The sequence below is a fragment of the Coregonus lavaretus genome (assembly GCF_964263955.1).
Source record: "Coregonus lavaretus genome assembly, chromosome: 3".
Classification (NCBI taxonomy): Eukaryota; Metazoa; Chordata; class Actinopteri; order Salmoniformes; family Salmonidae; genus Coregonus; species Coregonus lavaretus.
In genome coordinates, this window is record NC_139990.1 from 29979935 (window position 1) to 30004532 (window position 24598).

The following is a 24598-nucleotide window of genomic DNA, read 5'->3' on the forward strand; positions in this document are numbered from 1 at the left end:
GCCTTGGCCAGGTCGATGAAGACGGCTGCACAGTACTGTCTATTATCGATCGCGGTTATAATATCGTTTAGGACCTTGAGCGTGGCTGAGGTGCACCCATGGCCAGCTCGGAAACCGGATTGCATAGCGGAGAAGGTACGGTGGGATTCGAAATGGTCGGTGATCTGTTTGTTAACTTGGCTTTCAAAAACTTTCGAAAGGCAGGGCAGGATGGATATAGGTCTGTAACAGTTTGGATCTAGAGTGTCACCCCCTTTGAAGAGGGGGATGACCGCGGCAGCTTTCCAATCTCTGAGGATCTCAGACGTTACGAAAGAGAGGTTGAACAGGCTAGTAATTGGGGTTGCGACAATCTCGGCAGCTAATTTTAGAAAGAAAGGGTCCAGATTGTCTAGCCCAGATGATTTGTAGTGGTCCAGATTTTGCAGCTCTTTCAGAACATCAGCTGTCTGAATTTGTGTGAAGGAGAAGCGGGGGGGGGCATGGGCAAGTTGCAGCGGAGGGTGCAGAGCTGGTGGCCGGGGTAATGGTAGCATGGTGGAAAGCATGGCCAGCCGTAGCAGAATGCTTGTTGAAATTCTCGATTATTGTAGATTTATCGGTGGGCCTTGGCGTAAAACTAGCCCCACAATCTCATCCAATCTCACAATCTCCAATCTGAGTATTCATACTAGCTTCACCAACTTGGTGGACATCTTTTGTCTGTTGTGCCAATTACCTTTATCTCTACTAGTCTCAACCTGGGATCGCTGCTATCTCACACACACATCTCCATACGTCTCAGTGTTTGGGCCCCGGCTCGGCAGGTGGCACCCAGGCTTAACCCCACTGACATGTTGTCACTGTGCAAAGGTGGGGCGGGGGCATTGTAACACTGCACAGCCCGGGTGACTTAGCCGTGTTGTTGTTTATGTGGTGAATGTGTTCAAGGGAGAGACGAGGACTAAACGAGTAAACCAGGGATAAAGAAGTAAGAGATATTTGGTGGGGGTGGTGTAGAGGGGGGAACGGAGGGTGACATACACTATATATACAAAAGTATGTGGACAGCCCTTCAAATTAGTCGAGTCGGCTATTTCAGCCACACCTGTTGCCGACAGGTGTATAAAATCGAGCACACAGCCATGCAATCTCCAGAGAAAAACATTGGCAGTAGAATGGCCTTACTGAAGAGCTCAATGACTTTCAACGTGGCAATGTCATAGGATGCCACAAGATAGTTCGTCAAATTTCTGGCCTGCTAGAGCTGCCCCGGTCAACTGTAAGTGTTGTTATTGTGAAGTGGAAACGTCTAGAAGCAACAACGGCTCAGCCGCGAAGTGGTAGGCCACACAAGCTTACAGAATGGGACCGCTGAGTACTGAAGTGCTTAGCGTGTAAAAATCGTCTGTCCTCGGTTGCAACACTCACTACCGAGTTCCAAACTGCCTCTGGAAGCAATGTCAGTACAATAACTGTTCGTCAGGAGCTTCATGAAATGGGTTTCCATGGTCGAGCAGCCACACAAGCATAAGATCACCATGCGCAATGCCAAGCGTCGGCCGGAGTGGTGTAAAGCTTGCCGCCATTGGACTCTGGAGCAGTGGAAACACGTTCTCTGGAGTGATGAATCACACTTCACCATGGACAAATCTGGGTTTGGTCAGATGCCAAGAGAACGCTACCTGCCCCAATGCATAGTGCCAACTGTAAAGTTTGGTAGGGGAGTAATAATGGTCTGGGGCTGTTTTTCATGGTTCTGGCTAGGCCCCTTAGTTCCAGTGAAGGGAAATCTTAAAGCTACAGCATAGAGCCCTGACCTCAACCCCATCGATCACCTTTGTAATGAATTGGAATGCCGACTGTGAGCCAGGCCTAATCGCCCAACATCAGTGCCCGACCTCACTAATGCTCTTGTGGCTGAATGGAAGTCCCCCCAGCAATGTTCCAACATCTAGTGGAAAGTCTTCCCAGAAGAGTGCAGGCTGTTATAGCAGAAAAGGGGAGACCAACTCCATATTAAAGCCCATGATTTTGGAATGAGATGTTCGACGAGCAGGTGTCCACATACTTCTGGTCATGTAGTGTATGTTAATGCCGCTGCCTTGGCAGCTCCCGAGATAACGAGCGGCATGGGTTATTCATTCGGCTGTGTCACGCTCGGTCGGCTGCAGATCTAGGCCGATACACACACAATCTCTCGACTTTTTAATCTCCACACACTCCCTGCGTTTTCCTCTCCCGACTTCACACACTCCAGCATCTGTGTGGTGGGCGGCTGAGTTGGCGAGCGAGTAAACAAGCAAGAGAACAATCCCAACCAATCACGTTGTGTTTCCTGTCAGAAAGTTGAGAAGTTTAGACCAATCACAAAGCCAATGGAGCCTTCCCTGTTCCCGCTGCTTTCCGGCACACCTATTAAACAGAATTACAGTGTGTTTCCGAAACGTTTTTATCTATTATCCTCTTAATTGGCTGATTGTAGCTGTTGGGAGGCTAGATTGAGTCGTCCATCATGCTCGGCCAGGACACTCAAGGGGAAGGATTTCAGCCATGCAAGAAAAATAGCCCTTCATAAGGTCTTAAGGCCCCAGTTTTAAGGTGGTGAGTGCTTTTTATTGTGAGGCTAAAGGATTCCCAGTTAATCTGTTGGGCTGAGGCAAGTGGTTATTGACTGCCCTGAGGGGCCGTAGCAGTGGAAAACTGCCTCTCGTTTCTTATCCCCACCTCCTCAGATGAGTTTTTATATTGCTTTGTCAATATTATTACAGTATTATACAAAGCCATGATCGCATGGAACTCCCTTCCATCTCCAGTTACTCAAGCAACAGCGAAATACCTTTAAAAAACAGATGAAACAACATCTCATGGAACGGTGGGGACTGAGGGGATGCACAAACACACTCTTAACACAGCATTTTTTAGTTTAATTGTTTGTATAATTTTTTTTTTGTATCTTTATCTTTTAAATCTGTGACTGTCCTTGTCTATCAGTGTATAAGTGTTTTGTCATGTTTTGTGTTTTTTATGCACCCCAGGAAAAGTAGCTGCTGCTTCTGCTAAAGCTAATGGGGATCCAAATAAACAAATATAGACCCCTCCAGTGGTATTATTAGCTCCCGTCTCGAGCCGCCTACCGCCCACTGTCGCTTTCCATCCACAACCACCCGAGACTTTTCACATTGTTACCAAGCCAACGGCCAAGTCACCCCGCCACCTATTCTGCCACCGTAGGATTCAATAGAGAGCCATAAAACACGGCTGCAAACCTGTGAATGTTTTACGGAAGCAATTTAGCACTTGCTCAAGGGCACAGTGGTAATATCGCGTTTGTCGCACCTCGATACCACAACAGCAGCCAATTGTATCCCCCCTTAGAGAAAGCAACAGGGGAAAATGGCCAGTCTGGTATTGGTGTTTGGATGTGTGAGTGACTGGTCTATTTGTAGGGGAATGAATGAGTGGACTCCTCATTGGAGTGACTGGTGTTTCACTGTATGTACAACTGAACTGGTTTGTTCTGTCGTGTGTGTGAAGTATATTTTGGGCACAGCTTCTATTTGAATGACTGACTGGTGTCCATACTGGTACTGAGTTACAGATTTATTTGGATGTCTTGTATGTAAGCGGCTCCTGTTAGATGTCTCACTGTATTACTGGGGCTTAATCAAGTGGCTGAAACATTTTCGAGCAATGCGGATAGAAATAAAGTGTACTAAACCGGGTCAGTCTACTATAGGGCTCTCCAACCCTCTTCCTGGAGAGCTACCCTCCTTTAGGTTTTCAATCCAACCCCAGTTGTAACTAACCTGATTCAGTTTATCAACCAGCTAATTATTAGAATGAGGTGCGCTAGATTAGGGTTGGAGCGAACACCTACAAGACGGTCGCTCTCCAGGAAGAGGGTTGGGGAGCTCTGGTCTATTACATTATACAGCTATCTCCAACATTCAGAATGTTTCACTCTACTGGACACACACCTAATAATAATAATATAATGATATAACCCTAGTGTCTATCTGTTTTGAGTGACTGGTGTTTAGTGTCTATATGAATGTTCTGTTGGAAGGACTGGTTTAACTTCCGCCCATCCCATCTTGCCATCAGATCATCCAGGACCGGGTGCTGCAGCAGGAGTCCAGGAGCACCTTGATGTGGAACAGCCACCCCGGGGGGCTCTTCGCCCTGCCACAGTACTCTGCCCACCTGGGAGACTTCCCCTTCTACTACGCCACCCTAGGTGAGTACCCCTCCTCTCAATCAACCAATCAATCAAATGTATTTATATGGCCTTTTCACACCAGCTGTTGTCACAAAGTGCTTTTACAGTTACCCGTTCTAGATCCCAAAGAGCAAGCCCAAGCAGAAACACATTGGCTAGGAAAAACTCCACTCCTCTATCGCATTAATTGCATGGTAGCACCAGTCGTTCAGTATCTGTTTAACAGCAGTCCTTTATTGAATGTCTTGAGCTATAGATATACTAGGGATGCACATGGGAAGTTACCTTGCCACACCAGAATATCTAATCTCATTGCATTGTGTGTTTGGTCGAGTAGTAGGTACACGCTATCTGTTATGGGTAGAGTCCTTGTGTCTTCTTAAACATTGCCCCTAGCCTATGATATACTGCTAGCCCCCCTCCATATGTCCTTTTAAATGAGAAGCGTCTGTTTCTGGCACCTTGGATTCCATCTGTGACAGAGTCTTAAAGGACTACGCAGCCAAGACGCTGTCCCACTAGATCAATTGACTCGTTACAGTGGCTAGAACAACATGTTACTCGAACGACCCTTGATTGATGCTCGCATTAGGCCCGCTGACACGCCAAATAGTCAGTCAGTCGTTCGTTTCACTCAGTGAACACGCCATATACTGCTGCACCGGTTCACCAACACAGACTGCGCCTCTGTAACAATCTGTGACCTCAAAGGCCTTTATGCGTCCCAAATGGCTGCCTGTTCCCTATGTAGTGTACTACTTCTGACCCAGAGCTTTATAGGCCCAACTCAAAAGTAGTGCACTATAAAGGGGATAGGGTGCTATTTGGGACTCTGCCCTTTTCCTCTATGTAACTCTATCGTCATCTCGTCGATGAAGTCAGCTAGTCAGCTCCCTCAATACACAACCCTTTTGATTGAGCACCTCGGTGCGAGGTGCAAATATTGAAACAATCGCGCGGTGACAAGCATGGATTACCCCGCGGTGAGTTTTATTTGTTTGTCACGGAGTCGACAATTAAGCATGTGGAGGTTTTAAAGAGACAAGGTGGAGTGTTGGAGGACTAAATGAGACTGATGATACATGAGAATCTATCTCGTAATGACACTCTGAATCCAATCTGTTATTATGAGGAGCCAATGCCTCTAACCCTTAGTTTGTTTACAGTAGTTCATAAAAATGATTGGTGTTGTGGATATGAATTGAGATCAATAATTTAATAAGAAATCTCCTTTCATCTCGTAAACAATGAGGTCCTAATCAGCTGTTTATGTAAGCATGGTCTACAAGTACAGTGCCTTCGGAAAGTACTCGTTACGTTACAGCCTTATTCTAAAATGGATGAAATTGTTCCTCCCCCTCATCAATCTACACACAATACCCCATAATGGCAAAGCAAAAACTGGTTTTTAGACATTTTTGCAAATTTATATGAAGTAAAATAAAACGGAAATATGACATTTACATAAGTATTCAGACCCTTCACTAAGTACTTTGTTGATGCCCCTTTGGCAGCGATTACAGCCATTCAGAGACTTGTCCCGAAGCCACTCTTGCGTTGTCTTGGCTGTGTGCTTAGGGTCGTTGTCCTGTTGGAAGGTGAATCTTCGCCCCAGTCTGAGGTCCTGATTGCTCTCGAGCAGGTTTTCATCAAGGATCTCTCTGTACTTTGCTCCGTTCATCTTTCCCTCGATCCTGACTAGTCTCCCAGTCCCTGCCGCTCAAAACATCCCGACAGCAGGATGCTGCCACCACCATGCTTCATCGTAGGGATGGTGCCAGGTTTCCTCCAGACGTGACGCTTGGCATTCAGGCCAAAGAGTTCAATCTTGGTTTCATCAGACCAGAGAATCTTGTTTATCATGGTCTGAGAGTACTTTAGGTGCCTTTTGGCAAACTCCAAGCAGGCTGTCATGTGCCTTTTACTGAGGAGTGGCTTCCGTCTGGCCACTCTACCATAAAGGCCTGATTTGGTGGAGTGCTGCAGAGATGGTTGTCCTTCTGGAAGGTTCTCCCATCTCCACAGAGGAACTCTGGAGCTCTGTCAGAGTGATCATCGGGTTCTTGATCACCTCCCTGACCAAGGCCCTTCTCCCCCGATTGCTCAGTTTGGCTGGGCGGCCAGCCCTAGGAAGAGTCTTGGTGGTTCCAAACTTCTTCCATTTAAGAATCATGGAGGCCACTGTATTCTTGGGGACCTTCAATGCTGCAGAAATGTTTTGGTAACCTTCCCCAGATCTGTGCCTCAACATAATCCTGTCTCGGAGCTCTCCGGACAATTCCTTCGACCTCATGGCTTGGTTTTTGCTCTGACATGCACTGTCAACTGTGGGACCTTATATCGACAGGTGTGTGCCTTTCCAAATCATGTCCAATCAATTGAATTTGCACAGGTGGACACCAATCAAGTTGTAGAAACATCTCAAGGATGATCAATGGAAACAGGATGCACCTGAGCTCGATTTCGAGTCTCATAGCAAAGGGTCGGAGTACTTATGTAAGTGAGGTATCTGTTTTTTATTTGTAATACATTTAAAAAATAAATTAATCTCTTTTCGCTTTGTCATTATTATTGTGTGTAGATTGATGAGGATACAATTATTTTTTTTTATTTTTTTTTTTATTTTTTTTTATTTTTTAAGAATAAGGCTGTAACAAAACAAAATTTGGAAAAAGGGAAGGGGTCTGAATACTTTCCGAATGCACTGTAAATACTAAAGCATAACCACCAATAACTACAATGTGAAAACATACAGAGAATGAACCATTTAGGTCTAGTTTGGAATGATTTCTCATATAAATGTTTTGTCTTTTTTTTTTTATGCCTGCGGTAATTGAGGAAACTGAGGATAATGACTTTGAACAAACTGATGGATTTGGCGATATCAAAAGAAATGTGCCTAGAGGCTAAACTTCTGAGAATCACCAACATTTTTGTCTCTTTGTTCAGTTATACAGTATAAGACAGAGTGACGTCAATATCCTACTTTCTGTTTTCTGTGTTCCAGCCATCCAACTTTAACAAATATCATATGTTTGTCTGTATTGTAGGTATCAAACCTTACCAGTAATATTGTACATTTGATCTGTGTTACGTTCCAGGTACAAAACCGTACCCCAAGTTCACAGCAGTCATCCATGCAGTCACCCCTCTGGTCTCCCAATCCCAGCCCATCCTCAAGCTGCTGGTGGCTGTTGCCAAATCACAGTACTGTGCACAGGTAAGAAGCCACAAACGTGTGTGCACATTCATGTCCGTGTCCCTTCAATTGTTGTAACACTCCCAAAACCCAATATTACTTCAACTGTGAGGGATTTCATAGCATCATTGCCGAGCCAGTTTTTAAAAGGACATTTCTCAAGCACCGGTAGAGAACCAACGTCTTTCTCTACCACCTCGGAGTTAACTCCTGTGGATTGAATTGGGCATCTGTCTCTATGACACCAACTCCATCTCTCTCACTGTGTGCGTGCATGTGCCTGTGCGGGCGTGTCCGTCTGAAAGCCCCGTGGCTCAGCTGGATACAATAAGTATTGATCCCTTCATTGGTTTTAACCAGGGCTGGGTGAATTAAACCAAGTCATCCCCCCCGATAGCTGTGTATACTATAGTGTGTTATACACACTCCACCCTAATGCTTCTTAAATGTTTCCCAACGTGTAGGGAGGTGTGCAACCCTCCCTTCTATATAGAAGTGCTTTGTATTCTAGATTGCAGGCTCCCTATGCAAAGCTGAGAGCCAGGTACATATGAAAAGTATCAACATTTTATATCTCACTCTCAGCCCACAAAGACTTCCATGTTGAGGGGGCCGGGAAGTGGAGAAGAGCGGGATATAAATAAATGAATGGGAGGGAGAGAATGAAAGAGAAAATGGGGAGAGAGAGAGGGTGGGGACAGAGAATTTGGAGCAAGAACGCTTTTGAGACGGCGCTGGCAGAGACATGCATGCAGAGATTGTGGACTTCCTGCTGTGAGTGCGTGTGTTCCACAGTTTTACAGAGGAACTGTGTGTGTCGCTCACATCACTGGCACACATATATGGGCCCCGTGTAGCTCAGTTGGTAGAGCATGGCGCTTGCAACGCCAGGGTTGTGGGTTCGATTCCCACGGGGGGCCAGTATGAACAAAAAAACGAATAACTGTAAGTCGCTCTGGATAAGAGCGTCTGCTAAATTACTAAAATGTAAAAACATATACACACACTCATACTGAAACACACACTGAAACACATACGCAACACACTAAACTTATGATACCAACATTTTAGAATACCGTAGTACCGTTTCATATGATACTACCAACATTTCGGACCTACCGAGCTAAAGAAGCCACTGGCGCCTGTTATAAAATGGTTATAAAGTCAGTTGTTTATAAGTTCAGTAAAAAAAAATAAGCAACATCAGCTAGTCTCTTGTATACACTGGTCCAATAATGTCCACTTCACTTTCATGTGCATATCAGCCGCATCCCCTACTGTTACGGTGACCGTAATAACGCCACACCGGCGGTCACAAATCATGACGGCAGTCAAATTCCACGTGACCGTTTAGTAAAGGTAATTAGGCTTCTCCAAGCTCTGATGCTACTGATGGTCATTAGTAGCCTAACAAACTTGCTAACTGTCTAGGTACTCAGCTCTCTATTGTCCCTCTAATCACGCTGACATCAATGCAAATGTAATCAAACATCTAATCAAACACTTCATGAGAGCCTATGAGCTCATGTTGCGCAACATTTCTATACGCTATGCAATTGGGTGAGAAATCAGTTTTGATGGCCTCTTAAAAAGAGGAGGATCCCATCAGCTTTCTATAGGCTAGGCCTACTATATTTATTTCTCAACTTTCCTAATATTAAGCACATTGCTTTTCTTTACAACAGGAGTATAGCCTACCTGGCTGGTATGAAAATGAACCACGGGAAAAGCATCCTCCATTCGCTATTTAAGTGCATAGATTGCATGTTTTTTTTCGAGACAGGTGCATGATAATGGTCCATTCTAAATCAAAACAAATTTCACACATATATTATTTAGTACACGTATGTGGACACCCTTTCAAATGAATGGATTCGGCTATTTCAGCCACACCCGTTGGTGACAGGTGTATAAAATCAAGCACAGAGCCATGCAATCTCCATAGAAAACATTGGCAGTAGAATGGCCTTACTAAAGAGCTCAGTGACTTTCAACGTGGTACTGTCATAGGATGCCACCTTTCCAACAAGTAAGTTTGTCAAATTTCTGCCCTGCTAGAGCTTCCCCGGGAAACTGTAAGTGCTGTTATTGTGAAGTGGAAACATTGCTGCACTTATAATGTGAAGAAATAGCCTAATAGTTTATCAACATTTTAAGTTAAATGCTCTGATCTGTTACATCGGCCTCATTGCTTTTAAACGTTTTTTTGATGCTAGTGGTTGTATTAAGTTGGGATATATCGCATTGCACAACTGTCCCAGACTATGTTTGGAATATTTATTTCTCGCACAGAATAGAATAGGTCAATATTTGTACTATGGGGAATCGTAGATTGACATAGGCTAGTGCTTTTGTTGTTCGTTAGGCCTACTCATCTTGTTAGCTGTCAAACAGTAGATTTGGACAGTTCTTCCAACATCTTCAATATGCGGCTCGGAATTCGATAAGGATACGTGCAGTTGCGTCCCCGATGTGTCGGTCTTCACTTGTAGCCTGTGAGAAGGACCCGAGATTCTGTAAGAAGGACCCGATCACGTGACGGCATTGGCTAATAAGAATTGAGATATCTGAGAGAGCCATGGGAGTGAGAGGTGCTTCGGAGCACGCAGCCGGGAGAAGGGAATTATAATTATTATATTCAGCCCAAGAGCATGTGCGCACTCCCATAATCGTTTGGTAGAAAATATCCTTTCTATTTTATTCAGCTTTGTTCAATTGTATTCTTCATACTATAATATACAAATAATTCCACAATTCTAAGCAAGTCTTGTCTGCTAAATGAACTAGTGTAGCCCACAGCCATATGGCATAGCCAGATCAGGGCCTAACATAAGGACAACTCAGAGTATGCTATTCTGTTCTTTTGAAATAAACTACATTTTTCTTCATATCATGTTTCTTTAGACCTGTCTAAAATAAATAATGGTTTTATTGTGCTAGTGTAGGCTATTTAACATGGATTTATTAGACTTTTTTAAATGTAGATGTTCCAAACGTCTGCATCAGTAGTTTGTAGGCTAAGCGTGGAAGCCAGGAGATGCTAAAGGTGTTTATGTTAATTAATGGTCAATTACCGTGAGACCGGCAGTTATTTGCTTGACAATCACTGTCTGACAAAATGTCATGACTGCCACAGCCCTATCCCCTACCAGCCCTCACTCACCTGCTTCTCTCCATCCGCTCTTCCTGCACATCTATTCCTCCATCAGTTTTTAAAATATAATTTAGCCTTGATGGCGAGCGGGGATGGAGACCCTGATCAGTCTTCTGTTGTTACATTTGTACATTTTATACATTAAAGCAGTGCGCAGAGTGAGCAACATTAATACATTGTATATAATTTCATCCCTGATATAACCAAGAGCACAGGCCAGTCTGAGTATAGGCTTTGCAAGTTCGCTGTCATGCAGCAGTGCCAGAGAGGAAAAACAGCTTTGCTACAGGCATGCTTGCAGCTTTATAGCAAAGAAAACGGCTTGTCCCCCCACAATTTTGCACGCATTTGATATAATTTCACAAACCATGTAGCGGGCCATTTTAAACCTAATCCCGGCCCGCTAATTATTGGTTTGATAACAAACAACGTTGTTCAGTCATGTTACCTAGCTAGTAAACAACCTGGTAACTATGCAAATTTGATTGGCACAGGAAGAAAGGATAAGAGTCTGCTACTCATGAGATGCTTCAAAGGTAGGATTCATATAGGCCTAACTATATCAAAAATCTTTCTGTTTCTGGTGCTCCTTACATTGTGTTTGGTGCTTAACCTTTTTAAAGTTGGGAGCAGTGTGTGTTTGGGAGAGAGGTGTGTATATGTTTATGAGAGAGAGGCAGACACAGAGAGAGTGTGTGAGGGAGGGAGAGTGTCTGTGTGTTAACTGAAGAGTAGAAGGTTTCATGCAGTGTTTTCCCCTTACTGCCACAATGACATTCAGATCATTATGCATGTATATTCCTTCCTCCCAGTCCTCCAGCCAAATCACAGGTTGCCTTTGCAAATATGAGCAAATTAGCCCTTCTATGCAGTATTCTATTATACAGTGAACAGTGTGAAGTTTAAATTCAATATGTGTTGTGTTGAGTAAAAGTGTGAATATCAGAGACAGGTTTTTTGTGTAGCACATAACGTTTAGAAAACGGGAACAAGCGTCAGGCGGATGGGGCGAACAGGACGCTAGTCCACAGAAGTTTTCCCCTGTGGTATCGCAATACTACTCGGTATTGTGATACTTGGCCTGGTATTGTTAGTAAAATGTTGGTATCGTGACAACACTAATGTGGACGGGTGTCAAAGTGAAGTGTATCGTTAAGGTTAACTCAAGGTATAATTACATGTTAGGGAAGGCAGTCACAGGGGCACACAGTTCCCATGTAGCCCCCATGTAACCCCCATGTAACATGATCTGAGGCGCTATTGTTGAAAAGATTAAAAGGAATCCTACTTAAGACGTTTTGGCTCTCAATTCAATGTAACGGTGGGGTGTTTGGATGGATTTAAATGTCAGATGTTATGTTTTTAATTGGATAATGAAATGTTGAATGTAGTGTGATGTGGTTAATAAATTAAAATGAAGTGTAATTTTAGAAAGTAATATCTGTGATTCTCATGTGATCTTTCTCCCTCCACCTTTAACTCCCCCACCCCTTCTATCTTCTCAATCGCTGTTTCTGTCACCATCTCTCTTTCTCTTTCTTTCTCTCCCCCCCCCCCCGTCTCAGATCATTGTGCTGTGGAACTGTGACAAGCCTCTCCCTGCTAAGCACCGCTGGCCTGCCACCTCCGTGCCCGTCATTGTCATCGAGGGAGAAAACAAGGTGAGCCTGCCTCGCACGCATGTCCTTTCAAGAGCTGGGCCGCCATTTTGGTTTCTCTACGCTCTCAAATAAAATGCCTTCATTTTGGCTTCACTGCGCCCCCAAGCCTTGTTCAGTGCCATCATTTTGGCGTATCTATGCTTTGATCATTTGACAACTTGACCACAGAGTTTCTGAACCCAGAAGCCCAACATCGCAATACTTCCGGGAACGCTTCGCGAAGCAGAGTCGACAAACCAGAGCGGGGTTTGGGAAATCATTGAGAGAAGTGAAAAATTCTTCCTTAGTTTATTTTCTCGTTTTCTAAAGGCACAACCTAGATTCAAGCCAATGTCTTAAGTAGCTGAACATGTTATTACTCCAACCTCGTGAAATTGACAAACTGACACGTTTTCATTTTTGTCAGAAACAACTTTATATTTTGATTTGACGGCCTGTAAATGTGCAGTTCGGCGCGACAACCCTTAGACCCAATGATGTGTTTCTACGCATGAGCTTAGCTAGCTAACGTCGCCATGACATCGCCTTCAAGTGTGATCAGGGATTTCTATTGGAGAAGCAGTTTCTAGGCATCTTCAGACTGTACTGTCTTTGACTTAACCTTATGACTTTGGTGCTGCATAACGCTGTCATATGCATGACATAGCAGATGTCATAAGCTGACAGCTTACTTTGCAATTCCATGCCACAGACCATTGTTTAGGTGAAGTAAGTTGTCAAGGAAATAACCTCTAACAGTCTTTTATGACAATATCTTGACAACGCTTTGTAGTCTGTCAGTGTTCCGTAGGGGGTTCGACTAAAGCGTCTTGGCCTCTATGCCCTCATCGTGAGAGGTCAAAGTTGACACAGGAAGTGTGATCTGAGTCAGTAGTTTGAGAGGCTGAAGTTGAGAGCCAGTAGCACTGCCTCACTCACTCTAACACCACAACAACTTTTGTTGAGCTGTCAATCAACCCAAGTGGTTTCTTTCACTCGTCAGTCACAACGGAGTGGGCAGGGTTTTGGTTTCTCTCCACGTCCCTGAGTGGTTTTTTTACGCTGTCAATAACAGAGGGAGCGTTGTTTTGGGCTGTGGGTCGGCGACAACAGCTGGATTTGAGTACCAGCCGGGTCTGTGGTTTGTTGTGCTTGCGGCTGGCTCGTTGTTTACTGCGGCGGACCCAGCCAAACAGGGTGAGGCTCTCTGAGCCACCAGCTTGGAGGTTGGTAGTGGGGGCACAGAAGGAGAGGAGAGCTATTCCTGGTCTCACTGGGCTGGCATGGTGGCCATGCAGGCACTGCTTTACGACTCTAAAGCTTAACACTAGAACCGCTAAATCAGTCATTTTGACTGCATGATTTTAATTGTTTTATTACTCAGCCAATTTTTAATGTCATGCCCCCCTCCGTCCTTGACTTTTCCTAAATAAGTCTATATAACACTGTCATTGTTAGAATCTTTTTTATATATATATATATATATATATATTTTTTTTTTAGGGGGTAGATCAGCTTTAATATTTCAGATTGTAACTTCCATCAATGTAATTGTCTGCATCACTTCCAATCCCCCATGTTTTTTTTCTCACAAATATATACATACATACATACATACATACATACATATACAGTCATGGCCAAAATTGTTGGCACCCCTGAAATTTTTCCAGAAAATGAAGTATTTCTCACAGAAAAGTATTGAAATTACACATGTTTTGCTATGCACATGTTTATTTCCTTTGTGTGTATTGGAATAACACAAAAAAAAACAGGAAAAAAGCAAATTTGACATAATTTCACACAAAACTAAAAAAATGGGCCGGACAAAGTTATTGGCACCCTTTCAAAATTGTGGATAAATAAGTTTGTTCCAAGCATGTGATGCTCCTTTAAACTCACCTGGGGCAAGTAACAGGTGTGGGCAATCTAAAAATCACACCTGAAAGCAGATAAAAAGGAGAGAAGTTGACTCAGTCTTTGCATTGTGTTTCTGTGTGTGCCACACTAAGCATGGAGAACAGAAAGAGGAAAAGAGAACTGTCTGAGGACTTGAGAACCAAAATTGTGGAAAAATATCAACAATCTCAAGGTTACAAGTCCATCTCCAGAGATCTAGATGTTCCTTTGTCCACAGTGCGCAACATGATCAAGAAGTTTGCAACCCATGGCACTGTAGCTAATCTCCCTGGACGTGGACGGAAGAGAAAAATTGATGAAAGGTTGCAACGCAGGATAGTCCGGATGGTGGATAAGCAGCCCCAAACAAGTTCCAAAGAAATTCAAGCTGTCCTGCAGGCTCAGGGTGCATCAGTGTCAGCGCGAACTATACGTCGAAATTTGAATGAAATGAAACGCTATGGCAGGAGACCCAGGAGGACCCCACTGCTGACACAGAGACATAAAAAAGCAAGACTACAGTTTGCCAAAATGTACATGAGTAAGCCAAATTCCTTCTGGGAGAACGTCTTATGGACAGATGAGACCAAGATAGAGCTTTTTGGTAAAGCACATCGTTCTACTGTTTACCGAAAATGTAATGAAGCCTTCAAAGAAAAGAACACAGTACCTACAGTCAAATATGGTGGAGGTTCAAAGATGTTTTGGGGTTGTTTTGCTGCCTCTGGCACTGGGTGCCTTGACTGTGTGCAAGGCATCATGAAATCTGAGGATTACCAAAGGATTTTGGGTCGCAATGTAGGGCCCAGTGTCAGAAAGCTGGGTTTGCGTCCGAGATCATGGGTCTTCCAGCAGGACAATGACCCCAAACATACTTCAAAAAGCACCCAGAAATGGATGGCAACAAAGCGCTGGAGAGTTCTGAAGTGGCCAGCAATGAGTCCAGATCTTAATCCCATTGAACACCTGTGGAGAGATCTTAAAATTGCTGTTGGGAAAAGGCACCCATCCAATATGAGAGACCTGGAGCAGTTTGCAAAAGAAGAGTGGTCCAAAATTCCGGGTGAGAGGTGTAAGAAGCTTATTGATGGTTATAGGAAGCGACTGATTTCAGTTATTTTTTCCAAAGGGTGTGCAACTAAATATTAAGTTAAGGGTGCCAATCATTTTGTCCGGCCCATTTTTTGAGTTTTGTGTGAAATTATGTCAAATTTGCTTTTTTCCTGTTTTTTTTGTGTTATTCCAATACACACAAAGGAAATAAACATGTGCATAGCAAAACATGTGTAATTTCAATACTTTTCTGTGAGAAATACTTCATTTTCTGGAAAGATTTCAGGGGTGCCAACAATTTTGGCCATGACTGTATAAGGTTGAAGTCGGACGTTTACGTACACCTTAGTGAAATACATTTAAACTCTGTTTTTCACAATTCCTGACATTTAATCCTAGTAAAAATTCCCTGTCTTAGGTCAGTTAGGATCACCACTTTATTTTAAGAATGTGAAATGTAAGAATAATAGTAGAGAGATTTATTTTAGCTTTTATTTCTTTCATCACATTCCCAGTGGGTCAGAAGTTTACATACACTCAATTAGTATTTGGTAGCATTGCCTTTAAATTGTTTAACTTGGGTCAAACGTGTTGGGTAGCCTTCCACAAGCTTCCCACAATAAAGTTGGGTGAATGTTGGCCCATTCCTCCTGACAGAGCTTGTGTAACTGAGTCAGGTTTGTAGGCCTCCTTGCTCGCACACGCTTTTTCAGTTCTGCCCACACATTTTCTATAGGATTGAGGTCAGGGCTTTGTGATGGCCACTCCAATACCTTGACTTTGTTGTCCTTAAGCCATTTTGCCACAACTTTGGAAGTATGCTTGGGGTCATTGTCCATTTGGAAGACCCATTTGCGACCAAGCTTTAACTTCCTGACTGATGTCTTGAGATGTTACTTCAATATATCCACATAATTTTCCTTCCTCATGATGCCATCTATTTTGTGAAGTGAACTAGTCCCTCCTGCAGCAAAGCATCCCCACAGCATGATGCTGCCACCCCTGTGCGTCACGGTTGGGATGGTGTTCTTCGGCTTGCAAGCGTTCCCCTTTTTCCTCCAAACATAACGATTGCCATTATGGACATTTCTCCAAAAAGTAAGATCTTTGTCCCCATGTGCAGTTGCAAACCGTAGTCTGGCTTTTTTATGGCGGTTTTGGAGCAGTGGCTTCTTCCTTGCTGAGCGGCCTTTCAGGTTATGTCGATATAGGACTCGTTTTACTGTGGATTTAGATACTTTTGTACCTGTTTCCTCCAGCATCTTCACAAGGTCCTTTGCTGAGTTGCACTTTTTGCACCAAAGTACGTTCATCTCTTGGAGACAGAACACGTCTCCTTCCTGAGCGGTATGACGGCTGCGTAGTCCCATGGTGTTTATACTTGCATACTATTGTTTGTACAGATGAATGTGGTACCTTCAGGCGTTTTGGAAATTGCTCCCAAGGATGAACCAGACTTGTGGAGGGCTACAATTATTTTTCTGAGGTCTTGACTGATTTCTTTTGATTTTTCCATGATGTCAAGCAAAGAGGCACTGAGTTTGAAGGTAGGCCTTGAAATACATCCACAGGTACACCTCCAATTGACTCAAATGATGTCAATTAGCTTATCAGAAGCTTCTAAAGCCATGACATAATTTTCTGGAATTTTCCAAGCTGTTTAAAGGCACAGTCAACTTAGTGTATGTAAACTTATGACCCACTGGAATTGTGATACAGTGAATTATAAGTGGAATAATCTGTCTGTAAACAATTTTGTCATGCACAAAGTAGATGTCCTAACCGACTTGCCAAAACTATAGTTTGTTAACAAGAAATTTGTGGAGTGGTTGAAAAACTAGTTTTAATGACTCCAACCTAAGTGTATGTAAACTTCCGACTTCAACTGTATATATATATATATACAGTGGGGGAAAAAAGTATTTAGTCAGCCACCAATTGTGCAAGTTCTCCTACTTAAAAAGATGAGAGGCCTGTAATTTTCATCATAGGTACACGTCAACTATGACAGACAAATTGAGAGAAAAAAATCCAGAAAATCACATTGTAGGATTTTTAATGAATTTATTAGCAAATTATGGTGGAAAATAAGTATTTGGTCACCTACAAACAAGCAAGATTTCTGGCTCTTACAGACCTGTAACTTATTCTTTAAGAGGCTCCTCTGTCCTCCACTCGTTACCTGTATTAATGGCACCTGTTTGAACTTGTTATCAGTATAAAAGACACCTGTCCACAACCTCAAACAGTCACACTCCAAACTCCACTATGGCCAAGACCAAAGAGCTGTCAAAGGACACCAGAAACAAAATTGTAGACCTGCACCAGGCTGGGAAGACTGAATCTGCAATAGGTAAGCAGCTTGGTTTGAAGAAATCAACTGTGGGAGCAATTATTAGGAAATGGAATGGTCCTCTGTAGCTCAGCTGGTAGAGCACGGCGCTTTTAACGCCAAGGTAGTGGGTTCGATCCCCGGGACCACCCATACACAAAAAAAATGTATGCACGCATGACTGTAAGTCGCTTTGGATAAAAGTGTCTGCTAAATGGCATATTAATTAATATTAATACAAGACCACTGATAATCTCCCTCGATCTGGGGCTCCACGCAAGATCTCACCCCGTGGGGTCAAAATGATCACAAGAACGGTGAGCAAAAATCCCAGAACCACACGGGGGGACCTAGTGAATGACCTGCAGAGAGCTGGGACCAAAGTAACAAAGCCTACCATCAGTAACACACTACGCCGCCAGGGACTCAAATCCTGCAGTGCCAGACGTGTCCCCCTGCTTAAGCCAGTACATGTCCAGGCCCGTCTGAAGTTTGCTAGAGTGCATTTGGATGATCCAGAAGAGGATTGGGAGAATGTCATATGGTCAGATGAAACCAAAATATAACTTTTTGGTAAAAACTCAACTCGTCGTGTTTGGAGGACAAAGAATGCTGAGTTGCATCCAAAGAACACCATACCTACTGTGAAGCATGGGGGTGGAAACATCATGCTTTGGAGCTGTTTTTCTGCAAAGGGACCAGGACGACTGATCCGCGTAAAGGAAAGAATGAATGGGGCCATGTATCGTGAGATTTTGAGTGAAAACCTCCTTCCATCAGCAAGGGCATTGAAGATGAAACGTGGCTGGGTCTTTCAGCATGACAATGATCCCAAACACACCGCCCTGGCAACGAAGGAGTGGCTTCGTAAGAAGCATTTCAAGGTCCTGGAGTGGCCTAGCCAGTCTCCAGATCTCAACCCCATAGAAAATCTTTGGAGGGAGTTGAAAGTCCGTGTTGCCCAGCGACAGCCCCAAAACATCACTGCTCTAGAGGAGATCTGCATGGAGGAATGGGCCAAAATACCAGCAACAGTGTGTGAAAACCTTGTGAAGACTTACAGAAAACATTTGACCTGTGTCATTGCCAACAAAGGGTATATAACAAAGTATTGAGAAACTTTTGTTATTGACCAAATACTTATTTTCCACCATAATTTGCAAATAAATTCATTAAAAATCCTACAATGTGATTTTCTGGAGAAAAAAATTCTCATTTTGTCTGTCATAGTTGACGTGTACCTATGATGAAAATTACAGGCCTCTCTCATCTTTTTAAGTGGGAGAACTTGCACAATTGGTGGCTGACTAAATACTTTTTTCCCCCACTGTATATAGATATAGATACACACATACATATACATACATCCATACACACACACACACACACATCCTTTTTAAAATTATATTTCCCTTCATTACTTTCCAACCCCACCACCCCTTCCCCAATTGGAGTAAACTAGTGAACAACAATGCTTAGGCCTCTACTTCCAGCCCATACATACTATATACATTTTATGGACACAGTCAAATTCTACAATAATTCTATTTTGTTTGTTTTTACTCCTGAACTTCCTCCGATCATTTTCATGATGTCCATCTGGTTTGCTTCTATATTCCATATTTGTCTAACTGTGCTCTTTCACAAAAGCTCTCAACCTATAACCTATATACATATTATGAACACAGTATGCTTTACATTAGTTATCTTGTTGTTATTAGTCCCATCCTTCAGCTCCATTCAACACCTCCCATCTATCTCTTAACACCATCCATATTGGATTTCTATTTGCCATATAATTTTCAACTGTACTGTAATGTTTTACAAAAGTTCTGAACCTTTCTATTCTCATTGTTTCAACAGATCGTAAATTGAATATAAATATTTTTGCTAAAAGTATTATTATATTATTGATCGATTGACTATGACTTTTTAGATCACCCAGTAGTGCTATCTGCAGGGTTAGCTCCAGGTAAATATTGCAATCCTTTAGCCATTCCTGGACCTGTGTCCAAAAACAAGCTACAAATGGACAGTGCCAAAACAAATGATCTAATGATTCTGTCTCTTCGCAGCAAAATCTGCAGAACTGGGAATATTGTATCCCCCATATAAATAACGTTCTATTGGTAGCAAGAATTTTATATAATTTAAATTGAAAAATTCTAAGTTTTGAATCCGGCGTCGTTTTGCGTATCAATTCATAAACACTATGCCAACTATTTTGCAAACACTTCCCAACTATTTTGCAATTGTTGTTAGAATCTTAATATCACAAACAGAACTGGAGTTATAACCAGTTTTAGGAGGGCATGTCATTTTTTGGACTGGTTTTCCCAGTTGCCCCTCCTTCTCCCAACAGTAGGGCCTAATCTCCTTCTTCTCCCGACAGTGGAAAGTGCAGGGCCCAGCTGATAATCACCCGGATAATTGCCTCGAAACAGAACCTAAACTATATCGAAACTAATTTCACACATATAACAACAGATGAAATAAATTAAGTAAAGTATGATGGGGAGAATGGGTGAGTTGATGAGCGAGGGGAAGCGAAAGAGGCATAATTATGTAATCACCAATTGTGAATGAAGAACAGGGCGGGCCATTCTATTGTATTGATCCATTCTAATTATAATCTTAAAATGGTATGTACCCTATATCAGTCCACCGAATCAAAGCAGTCTTAACAGTCTACTCTGGCCTACTTGGAGTAGGCTACACAGCGAGAGTGTGCATAATTGTATATGCTGAATGGATTTCAATATCTGGGAAAAGATCCACATCCGGCAGCAGGTGAGTGAGTGTCGGAAAATGTGGTTTTGAGGCTTGTGGAACCTTACGTTGGCAAAGGGAGAAATGTCACCATGGACAATTTCTTCACTTCATTGGCGAACAAGTTGTGTCAGTGTGTCAAGCAAGTGAAAGTTACGAAGATTTGTGTCAACTGTTGGGACAAGGGGTAACAGCTAAATGAAATCCAACTGATGCCATTGCGTGAAGACACACACCATGTAAGCACAAGCTGACAATAATTGACTATTTTTGATTTATTTTGTGCTGATTGTCACTATCAAGGCCACTTGGCGCTTATAATGATGTTTAGGCTACTGAGCTGTTACCGTGTTCCAACACTTATGCTTTCTGTTTTATAGTTGTAACAAAGGCATTCCACCCAAAACTTTGATTTGAACACTTTTTTTGTGTTTTTAGTGGGTTTTAGTTTTTACATAGCTTACAGTAACATAAACTATTTAAAATGCTGTTGTTATTTTAAATAAATAAAACAATCGTATTCTGCTATCCAAGATCTTCATAAACAACCAAATTATTATGAAATGTATTAATTACACTGTTAGAATGTTGCAGTCAGAATGACTGCTCATTAGCTTGAAGCGGGAGTCCCTCAAGACCCAGCGGTTCTAGTGTTAAGCACCCGCGAGCCACCCAACAGTGTTATTGTGGTGTACACAACACATTTTGTTGGCTCTCAGTGTCTCTTTCTCTGTCTTTCTTTACCCTCTCTCGCTATACGGCACTGTTTTTCTCTCTCTGCCTTTCCTATTTCCCCTCTTTCTCTCTTCCCCTCTCTCTCTCTCTCTGAGGAATGCTGGAAGATGATTCCTCCTCTAAGAGCTCACATTCCTAGTGCGTACAAGCCCCCCCCCCACACACACACACACACACGCACCAGTGGAGGCTCCTCAGAGGAGGAAGGGGAGGTCCATCCTCCTCAGTGAATTTAATAAAAAATAGAAATTGTAAAACATTTAAAAAGTTATCCTTTTTAGATAAAACTATACTAAATATAATCACGTCACCAAATAATTGATTAAAACACACTATGTTGCAAAGACAGTAGCCTCTGACACACACACACTAGACTTTATATAAGCAGCAGCTTTTCGAAAGAACATGGATTCTTGGAATGACCCGACCTTCAGAGCGGAGTGTGTCTCCAGAGAAAAGGTTACAAGGAAGTGGGCGGCTGTTATATGGAGCGTTTGAAAGGAGGGGAGGGGGGGGGGTGAAGTGTCTGTGTGTACCGTGCATGTGTGTGGTTCTGTGGCTGAATGTGAGTGCGTGAGGCTGTGTGTATGTGTGGGAGGTGTTTGATTTCTAGTGAATATACATGATACATACACTTAAGTGTGTGTTTATCCACCCTTGGCTTTCAGCTCAGTCAGTAAATGTATGCATGTACTGTATACATATCCACATATCATTAAGACAGCATTTGACCTACCTAGTGTGGCCCTCCACCCACCCACCGACCCTAGCTACCCGTACTATACTAAGTATACATATATTTGTTACAATATTTAAAGCTGTCATACAGTATATTATAGAAATTGAAAATGCAGGTTTGTCACAATCAGGAAATGGAAAATTGCCATGTGTAAGATTACTACTTGTGCTAGTGTGTTTGTAGGGTTTCACAATATTCAAGCAAATATTCTCAATCTATTCTATAGGTGAGGTTTCCACCATAATATTACCATATTCATAACTGGTCACGAAAGGAGAGTAGAAGACTAAAGGAACCAATTCATTCATGTCTATTGGGACAAATCTATCCAGTGCTTTATGTATTGCCATCCCACCCTTGTGCTGTGCTGTTGTAATATATACTGAACAAAAATATAAATGCAACATGTAAAGTATTGGTGTTTCATGAGCTGAAGTAACATTTCTCAGAAGCGTATGTCTCTCAAATTCTGTGCACAAATTGGTTTACATCCCTGTTAGTGAGCATTTCTCCTTTACCAAGATAATCCATCCACCTGACAGGTGTGGCATATCAAGAAGCTGATTAAACAGCATGATCATTACACAGGTGCACCTTGTGCTGGGGACAATAAAAGGCCACTCTAAAATGTGCAGTTTTGTCACACAACACAATGCCACAGATGTCTAAAGTTTTTTGTTCAGTATATAATAATATATGCCATTTAGCGACATTTTACGTACGGGTGGTCCCGGGAATTGAACCCTCTATCTTGGCGTTGCAACTGCCTTGCGCAACCAACTGAGCTACAGAGGACAGTGTGCTGACCCTGTGTGCTCTCTGTCTCCCTATGCAGGTGATGAGCAGTCGCTTCCTGCCCTACGAGACCATTGTCACCGATGCCGTGCTCAGCCTGGATGAGGACACTGTGCTCTCAACCACAGAGGTTAGTGTTCCTCCACACATCACTATGGATACTGCCTACTACTATGTCGGAATGGGGACTACTTTCTCTCTAGAGCTCTGGTGCTCTCCCCTGCTTTTCTAACGTCCCCTCACTCCACCTCATGCTGTTTGTTGTTGTTGTGGCCACTCTCCCCCCCCCTTCTTCTCTCTCATTTTCTCCTTCTCTCTCCTTACATTTGAGTCATTTAGCAGACGCTCTTATCCAGAGCGACTTACAGTTAGTGAGTGCATATATTTTCATACTCTCCTTCTGTCTCTGTATCATTCCCCTATCTCTCTTACAATCTCTCAACCCTCTTTCTCTTTGTCTCTCTCTCTTGCTACCCTCCCTCCCTCCCGCCCTGTCAGTGTAGTGGCACACCAGGCTGCTGTAGCCTCAGCTCTGCTGATGTGGGATAATGATGATGTCACTGTTGGCATGACTCCAGGGCCCTCAGTGCTTTGTGTGGTGCTGTGTCAGCACAGGGACCAGTGGTGTAGTGCTACTTTTTTAGGTGCGGGAGCGCATATTCTTTTTAATGACGTCATCATTTCCTCAATCAAAGTTTGTACCGACAGATGTAGCCAATTGAATAATTTATCATTATAGAATATGCATAAAATGCATAATCCAATTGCAATGTCTGTCTATGCCCACACATAAGAACATTTTCTATTTTGAATACCCTCAAACACCAAGTTAGGCATTTCAAAATAGGCCATCTCTGTTAGTTGTGAATGATAATTCTTCACGTTTTACCAGTGAAACGTTCAAACTGCATCTCCATGCCAATCATTTGATTGATCTCAATCCGTTTCATTGGAATATGCATTTATATCTTCTTGAATTACTGTTTCGTGAGCGAATTAGAGCAGATGATGTTTACAAACTATTAGCCTGCCTTGTAGGCTACAGTGCCTTCAGAAAGTATTCACACCTCTTGACGTTTTCCACATTTTGTTTTTACAAAGTGAGATTAAAATGGATTAAATTGTCTTTTTTTTAATCAACGATCTACACAAAATACTTTTTTTTAATGGAACATAAAACCCTAATATGTTTTGATTTTAGATAAGTATTCAACCCCTTGAGTCAATACATGTTAGAATCACCTTTGGCAGCGATTACAGCTGTGAGTCTTGCTGGGTAAGTCTCTAAGAGCTTTGCAAATCTGGATTGTAGAATATTTGACCATTCTTTTTAAAATTCTTCAAGCTCTGTCAAGTTGGTTGTTGATCATTGCTAGAGAGCCATTTTTTCAAGACTCGCCATAGATTTTCAAGCTGATTTATGTCAAAACTGTAATTAGGCTACTCAGGAACATTCAGTGTCGTCTTGGTAAGTAACACCAGTGTATATTTGGCCTTGCGTTTTAGGTTATTGTCCTGCTGAAAGGTGAATTTGTTTCCCAGTGTCTGTTGGAAAGCAGACTGAACCAGGTTTTCCTCTAGGATTTTGCCTGTGCTTAGCTCTATTCCGTTTATTTCTATCCTAAAAAACTGCCTAGTCCTTGCCGATGACAAGCATAACCATAACATGATGCAGCCACTACCATGCTTGAAAATATGAAGAGTGGTACTCGGTGGTGTTGGATTTGCCCCAAACATAATGCTTTGTAGTCAGGACAAAAAGTTCATTTCTTTGCTACATTTTACTTTCACAATTACTTTTGTGCCTTATTGAACATTTTGGAATGTTTTTATTCTGTACAGGCTTCCTCCTTTTCACTCTGTCATTTAGGTTAGTGTTGTGGAGTAACTACAATGTCTCCTATCACAGCCATTTAACTCTGTAACTGGTTTTAAAATCACCATTCGCCTCATGATGAAATCCTAAAGCGGTTTCCTTCCTCCTGTATCTTTGTAGTGACTGGGTGTAGTGCTACACCATCCAAAGTGTAATTAATAATTTCATCATGCTCAAAAGGATATTCAATGTCTGCTTTTTTAAAA

At 42.6% G+C, this 24598-nt stretch overlaps 1 protein-coding gene across 1 annotated transcript in view; it reads left to right on the forward strand.

Annotated features, from left to right (window-relative positions):
* LOC311126900 (exostosin-1b) overlaps positions 1-24598 on the forward strand; it is a 102327-nt gene that overhangs the window by 69366 nt on the left and 8363 nt on the right. The window contains exons 5-8 of the mRNA XM_084158592.1: positions 4087-4219; positions 7303-7421; positions 12120-12215; positions 22557-22646. Coding sequence (XP_084014718.1) covers positions 4087-4219; positions 7303-7421; positions 12120-12215; positions 22557-22646 — 438 coding nt within the window. The remainder of the gene's footprint in view (positions 1-4086; positions 4220-7302; positions 7422-12119; positions 12216-22556; positions 22647-24598) is intronic.